Source organism: Aegilops tauschii, chromosome 4 (assembly GCF_002575655.3).
Source record: "Aegilops tauschii subsp. strangulata cultivar AL8/78 chromosome 4, Aet v6.0, whole genome shotgun sequence".
Classification (NCBI taxonomy): Eukaryota; Viridiplantae; Streptophyta; class Magnoliopsida; order Poales; family Poaceae; genus Aegilops; species Aegilops tauschii.
In genome coordinates this window covers 442,007,358-442,014,771 of record NC_053038.3, presented here as the reverse complement: position 1 = coordinate 442,014,771, position 7,414 = coordinate 442,007,358, and the positions used below count along the sequence as shown (strand labels likewise).

At 59.1% G+C, this 7,414-nt stretch overlaps 1 protein-coding gene across 1 annotated transcript; it reads right to left on the bottom strand.

Moving 5' to 3' along the window:
• Window positions 1–4,046: 4,046 nt before the first annotated feature.
• Window positions 4,047–4,652, bottom strand: LOC109779690 (uncharacterized). The gene has a single exon (XM_020338334.1). It carries the CDS (start codon window positions 4,650–4,652, stop codon window positions 4,047–4,049), a length of 606 nt encoding a protein of 201 aa, XP_020193923.1.
• Between the last annotated feature and the right edge of the window lie 2,762 nt (window positions 4,653–7,414).

Below are 7,414 nucleotides of genomic sequence, written 5' to 3'. Positions count from 1 at the left end.
TTTCTGTCTTGCGTTTGCTTCCTTCTCGCAAACTTTTCATTTCTATTTGGTTCTGTGCACAGGGCTCCCCTCTCCGTGTCACGGGCCCCGTCCGCCTCGGTGATTGGGGCGGCAGGCGGCCACGAAGGCGCCCATCGTGTGGAGCCGGCCGTCGCCCTTCGGGAGGCGAGGGAAAGGAATGCGCGGGAGGCGCAGCTGGAGCGGGACGTCGCGGCTCGGGCGGAGGCGGCAGACGCGGTGCGGGCGGAGGCTGACGCGGCGGCCAAGGCACAGGCTGACGCGGCGGCCAAGGCGCAGGCGGACGCGACGTATGAGGCGCGGGTGGAGGAGTCGGCCCGCAACAGGGCTCCCGAGGCCACCGGCCCGCAGCAAACGGAGTCGCCGATGGTGGGGGGCCAGGCGCTGACTGGAGGAGCCGGGGCTGAATAGACGGCCCTAGAGAGGGGAGGGGCCGACCCCGACGTCCCAGAAACAGAAGTGCCTCCGCGCGTGCCGGATGCTGGAGAGTAGGGCAGCCGGCCTGAAGTGCCGGTGGTGCCTCTATCTAGCGCTGAGTTGGTGGTGAGCCGGGCCGCGACGACCCGCATTCCCGCGTACCAGCGCCCAGTGTGAGCCGTTTCAGCGTCGATACCAACGGAGGTTGGGGCTGCGAGCTCGTCGGCGCCCAACACCAAAGCCACCAGTGCCGCTCCGCCTGACTGGACGTCGGGAGCCGGCTCGGCCGTCCTCAATGTTGTGGTGAAGGACATCCTGGACCAGTTCAACACCGACGGTGCCACCCTCTTGCAGTCCAGGGACGAGCTACGGGCGATGTAGACGGCCGTCCGGGTATGCTCTCAAATCTTGCTTTCAATTTTTGTAATCTTCCGTGGGGGCGGGCCAGCGCACCCATTGGGTGTAGCCCCCGAGTTCCGGGCCGGCTGCTGAGCAGGCGGGCCGGAACTTCAAGGTGTGCTTCCGAATGCTGAAGTGTCGCTTTTGTTGCAGGACTACCACAACTTGCGTGCGGCTGCTTACAATTCCAAGAACCAGGCACTGGTCAAGCGGACTGCCGACCTGAACCAGAGCCGAGGTATGTAGGGCCGTCTTTCCGTGGGGGTGCACAAGCGCTCCCGCTGGGTGTAGCCCTCAAGATTCGGGCAGACTGCTGAGCAGTCGGGCCGGATCTTCCGGCAACTTCTTGTTTTATGTCAGTGCTTGACGTTTCTTTCCTGTCTTGGCAGAGACCACCGCGCAACTGCGGACGCGCGTGGGCAAGCTTGAGACTGAGCTCCATACCAAGGAGCAGGAGCGCAGCCAGGCGGCCACAGAGCGCGACCGTCTTGCGAAGGAGCTGGCGGACCAGGCGGAGAAGCACAAGGCGGAGGTCCAGCAGCTGAAGGACGGGGATGCACTCCTCAAGGCCGAGTTTGAGACTCAGCGCTCATACTGGGCCGAGAGGAAGAAGCTGCCGTCAGACAGCTACGGGGTGATCGAGGACATGGTTGAAGGTAAATCCTTTCTTCTTCTGCTGCTTAGTCGCGGACGGCCGCAGGAGGCTGGCTTCTGAACTATCAATCTTCTTTTGGACAGAGTTTCTTCCCGGTCGCTCCGTTGCCGTCTGCCAGGCCATCGAGGCGCGATGCGATCAGCGGCGGAGGGCGAGCGTGGACATTCCGTCCAACGCGCCCCGGAATCTGGGCGAGCAGCTCTTAGCCATCAAGATGCGCCTTGAGCCGGCGCACCGCCTGCTCCACCGTCTTCAACGCGCAAGGTCGCAGGTCCTGACGGGGCTCTGGCCGGATGCCCAGATTCCATGGAGTCCCAGTCGGACTGCCGACTAGTTGGAGACGGCGGTCGAGCGGCTCGAGGCATGGAAAGGTGCCATAGCTCGGGCAGGTGCCAGTACGGCGCTGGAGTTCGCCAAGGCGTGGTACCCGGACATCAGGATGGCCCAGCTGGCCACCTTCCGCCAGGAGGCAGGACCAGAGCTGAGGCGGTGCACGACGAGCTCGTCAAACGCGTGGCGGTCCTTGCCGAGTACGCCGACATTGGCGTCTTCATCCCAGAGCGGGACGAAGAAGGCATTGAGGTGCCACCCTCTTGGTTCGGGCTGAACACGGACGAGGGGGAGGACTTGGCGGAGGAGATCGCCTCCAGCGACAAGGGTGAGGAGGACGAGGGCGAGGAAGGCGAAGACGTCGCACCAGACGGCGGAGCGACCAGCCGGACTCAGCCCGATCAGGCCTCAGCCAACGAGCCGCGGGAGACCGTGTCAACCGCCACTGACGGCGACCAAGCCAAGACCCGATAGCTGGATGATCCACCAGCCGACGCCTTAGCCACCGCCGACTAGTCCACGCCGCAAGTAGCGCCCTTGGCATAGGCGTCTCTTTGTGTTCATATTTTATCTGCCAATACTCCAAAGACAAGTTAATCTTGCGCAATTCCACCCACTGGGTGTATATTTCAAACTTTTGTTGAATGCTGGCCTTGGGCCTTTTGCTTATGTAAATAATTTAATTTCACACATGCTTGTGCTCTTGTTGGGTTCTAGCTTGGTTTTGCTTGTGCTCTGTTTGCCTTTTTCCTTCGCCGCCTTCCTTTGGCCGCTGCCCTGCCAGCCGGACAGCCGCGCTGCGGTCTGTGGCCGGGTCAGAGACTTGGCCGTTTAGGATAGACAAGTTACTTCGGCCGTCTAGAGCGTAGCTAGTCAAGCGAGAAGCCAGCCGGCCGGCTGCTGGGCAGCCGGACGGCCGAGGTGAGTAGTCGGCTTGGCCGATACTGGCGTTCTTCCTTAGTCATTTTTCGTGTGGACATTAGTTCCTGCCTTTAGCTCTCGCCAGCCGGACAGTCGCTCTGTGAGCTGTGGCTGCAGGCAAGAGAGGGCTTAGATGTCGGCACACTACTTGGCCGACTGCGGGTGGTGCCAGCTTAGGTCAAGGCGGCGAGCCCCCGGACTGGCTGACCAGACCCGGTGCAGGGCGAAAGAATGAAATAACACATTCATAGGCGAAGCGTATCATATAGATAAAAAGGTAGCCCCCGAGTGCGCCTTGGGGGACCTGTTGTCTTTGCTTAATATAAAAGGTAGCGTGGTACATACTGTATTAACTGTAAAATGGGCGGAGAAGATTCGCGTTCCATGGGCGCTCCGTCTCTTTGCCAGAATCGTCTCTCTTGCGTGCCCTGGGCTTTTGTGTGTCGATGTGGTAGTAAGAGTCGTTGCCCAGGGCTTTGCTGATGATGAAAGGCCCCTCCCAAGGGGTCGAGAGCTTGTGCTGGCCGGCTGTCCGCTGGATCAGCTGGAGCACAAGATCCCCTTCGCGGAAAGCACACGGCTTGACCTTCCGGCTGTGGTAGCGGCGTAAGCTCTGCTGGTAGATGGCGGACCGGTTGAGTGCCAACAGCCGGGCCTCTTCCAGCAGATCGACGCCGTCTTCTCGTGCCTCCTTTGCTTCTGCCTCCGTGTACATGGTGACGTGAGGTGGGTCGAACTCGATGTCAGTTGGGACAGCCTCGGCCCCGTACATGAGGAAGAAGGGAGTGAAGCCGGTTGCTTTGTTGCGCATAGTCCGAAGACTCCAAAGGACGGCCGGTAGCTCCTCGATCTAGCAGCTGACCGAGCGCTCCAGCGGCTCGACCAGTCGGGGCTTGATGCCGGACAGGATGAGGCAGTTTGCTCGCTCTACCTGGCCGTTTGACAGCGGATGGGCAACGGACGCTAAGTCTAGTCGGATGCCCTGCGTCGCGCAGAAACGGGCCAAGGCGCCTTTGGAAAAGTTTGTGCCATTGTCGGTGATGATGTTGTGCGGGACGCCATATCGGACGGTGATGTCTGTGATGAATGTGATAGCAGTCGCACCATTCGGTTTCTTGATTGGCTTTGCTTCGATCTACTTTGTGAACTTGTCCAGAGCGACCAGCAGATGGGTCATGCCGCCGCGTGCTGTCTTGAACGGGCCCACCATGTCCAACCCCCGTATGGCAAACGGCCAAGTGATGGGGATGGTCTTGAGTGTAGAGGCCGACATGTGTTTCTTGGAGCTGAAGCGCTGGCACCCCTTTCACTTGCGAACCAACTCCTTGGCGTCATCCAAAGCAGTCGGCCAGAAGAATCCATGGCGGAAAGCTCTGGCAACGAGGGATCTGGAGGCAGCGTGGTGGCCGCACTCGCCTTGATGAATATCTCTAAGGATTGCCATGCCCTTCTCCGGCTCCACGCAGCGCTGGAAGACACCAGTCACACTACGCCTGACAAGCTCTCCGTTGACTATTGTGTAGGCTGGCGCCTGGCGTTGCACCTGCCGGGCCAAGATCTCGTCGGCTGGTAGCTCTCGGCTCACCAGGAAGTTGAGGATGGGCTGCGCCCAAGATGGTGCTTCTACCACTGTCATGACAGCAACTAGTACCAGGGCGGTCGGCCTGGGAGGCGGCGGGTCAGAGCCGGCCGCTACTTGCTGCATCGTTGAAGTCCCCGGGCCGCCTGCTGTAGTCCCCTGGCCGGGTTCTGAAGTCCCCGGGCCGGGTTTGAGTGCTGCAGCTCCCGGGCTGCCTGCCGAAGTCCCCGTGCAGACTGATGAAGTCCCCGAGCCGGATATGACTGCTCCGGGGTCAGCCGGCACGAAGGTGGACTCCGATTCTGGTGAAGGCTTGATAGATGGCTTTCTCATGCACTAGAGTGAGACGCCGGCTAGTATGGCTTGCTGGGTGGAGCCGATCCGGGCCAGGGCGTCGGCTGGCTAGTTGTCAGCCCGTGGCACATGAAGGAACTCGCACCAGTCGAAGTGCCCGCTGATCTGCTGGATGAGGAATCAGTAGCTTGCCATGTTTGCATCCTTGGCGTCCCAGTTGCCAGACGACTGCTGGACCACCAAATCCGAGTCTCCGTAGCACAGAATCCGGTGGATGCCAATCTCCTTGGCTAGCCAGAGTCCGTGTACGAGCGCCTCGTACTCGGCCACGTTGTTGGAGGCGGAAAGTGAATTTGCAGCATGTACTTGAGCTTGCCGCCTTTGGGAGAGGTGAGGACGATGCCGGCTCCCAAACCGGTGCGCATCTTCGAGCCATCAAAGTGCATCCGCCAATGGGTGGAATCCGGCGCTGGCGGAAGGTACTGTGTCTCCGCCTAGTCGACTAGGAAGTCGGCTAGCGCTTGGGACTTGATAGCGGTGCGGGGCTGGTAGAGGATGGTGTGGGGAGCTAGCTCAATGGCCCACTTCGCCACCCGGCCTGATGCATCTTTGTTGCCTATGATCTACGCAAGGGGGGTGTTGCAGACGACCATGGTGGTGTGCTCCTGAAAGTATTGCTTCAACTTCTTGGCGGCAAAGTACACGCTATAACACATCTTCTCGTAGTGGGGGTAGTTCTGCTTGGAGGCGGACAACACCTCACTCAGATAGTATATTGGCCTCTGGACCGGCTGGGCCTTGCCGTCTTCTGGGCGCTCGACCACGATCATGGTGCTGACCACCCGGCTCGTGGCGGCGATGTAGAGGAACATGGGCTCTTTAGCAGTCGGAGCGGCCAGAACAGGTGGTGTGGACAGCATCTGCTTGAGCTGGAGGAAGGCCTTGTCTGCCTGGTCGGTCCAGTCGAAGGAGGTGGTCTTCTTCAACAGCTGGTACAGCGGGAGGGCCTTTTCACCCAGACGACTGATGAACCGGCTGAGAGATGCCAAGCACCCGGTGAACTTCTGAACGTCCCGTAGCCCGGTCGGCTTTTACGTCCGCTCAATGGCCTTGATCTTCACGGGGTTGCACTCGATGCCGCATTCGGAGACAAGGAAACCAAGGAGCTGGCCAGCTGGTACTCAGAAACCAGACTTCTCTGGGTTGAGCTTGATCTGAAAGCGGCGCAGGTTGTCAAAGGTTTCCTTGAGATCCTCCAGAAGGGTGCCGCGCTTCTCCGTCTTCACCACAATATCGTCTACATAGACGTGGGCATTTCTGTCGAGTTGCTTAAGGAGGCACTTCTGCATGCAACGCTGAAACGTGGCGCCGACATTTCTCAAGCCGAACATCATGGTCAGGTAACAGAAGGCTCCGAATGGTGTGATGAAGGTGGTCTTCAGCCGATCGGCCGGGTTCAACTTGATCTGGTGGTAGCCGGAGTAGGCGTCCAGGATAGACAATAGCTCGCATCCGGCTATGGAGTGAATCACTTGATCTATCCGAGGCAAGGCAAAAGGGTACTTGGGGCAGGCTTTGTTGAGGCTAGTGTAGTCGATACACATACGTCACTTGTTATTCTTCTTTGTCAAAACGAGGACTGGGTTGGCAAGCCAGTCCGGGTAGAACACTTCCGTGATGAAGCCAGCTGCCAGAAGCCGGGCTATCTCTTCACCAACAATCCTTCTCTTCTCTTCTGGCAGGCGGCGGAGGGGTTGTTCACCGGTTTTGCATCCGATCTCACATGTAGCTTGTGCTCAGCGAAATCCGTCGGAACACCCGACATGTCCTTGGGGAAGATGTCCCGATTCTCACGGAGGAAATCGATGAGCTCGCTTTCCTATTTGCTGTCGAGGTTCGAGCCTATGATAGAAAATCTCTCCGGGTGCGCCGGATCCAAGGCGATCTTCTTGGTTTCCTTGGCCGGCTGGAAGGAGCCCTGGGCATCCGCATCCTTGGGGCGGATGGCATGTCCGGCTGCTCGCGGGCCATGGCCACCGCCCGGTTAAGGAGACGCCTTTCTTCGGCGATGACCAGGGACTCGGCCAGTCGACTGCTGGCAGCAGCGCACGCGAGCGACTTCTGGTAGTCGCCGGCAATGGTGATGATGCCCTTGGGACCCGACATCTTCATCATGAGGTAGGCATAGTGCGGCAGTGCCATAAATTTGGCCAGTGTAGGCCGGCCCAAGAGCGTGTGGTAAGGGATGTCTAGTGTTGGTGTCAAAACCGGCGGATCTCGGGTAGGGGTCCCGAACTGTGCGTCTAAGGTCGATGGTTACAGGAGACGGGGGACACGATGTTTACCCAGGTTCGGGCCCTCTCTATGGAGGTAATACCCTACTTCCTGCTTGATTGATCTTGACGAATATGAGTATTACAAGAGTTGATCTACCACGAGATCGTAATGGCTAAACCCTAGAAGCCTAGCCTGTATGACTATGGTAATGAGTATATCCTTTCCGGACTACACCCTCCGGTTTATATAGACACCGGGGGGGTCTAGGGTTACATAGAGTCGGTTACATAAGAAGGAATCTTCATAGTTGGTCGCCAAGATTGCCTTCCATGCCAAGGAGGGTCCAATCCGGACACGGGTACAATTTTCGGCCCACCAGTCCGGCCCATTGATAATAGGCCGGACGACCGAGGACCCCTTAGTCCAGGACTCCCTCAATAGCCCCTGAACCTGGCTTCAATGACGAGGAGTCCGGCACGCAGATTGTCTTCGGCATTGCAAGGCGGGTTCCCTTTTTTCCGAAC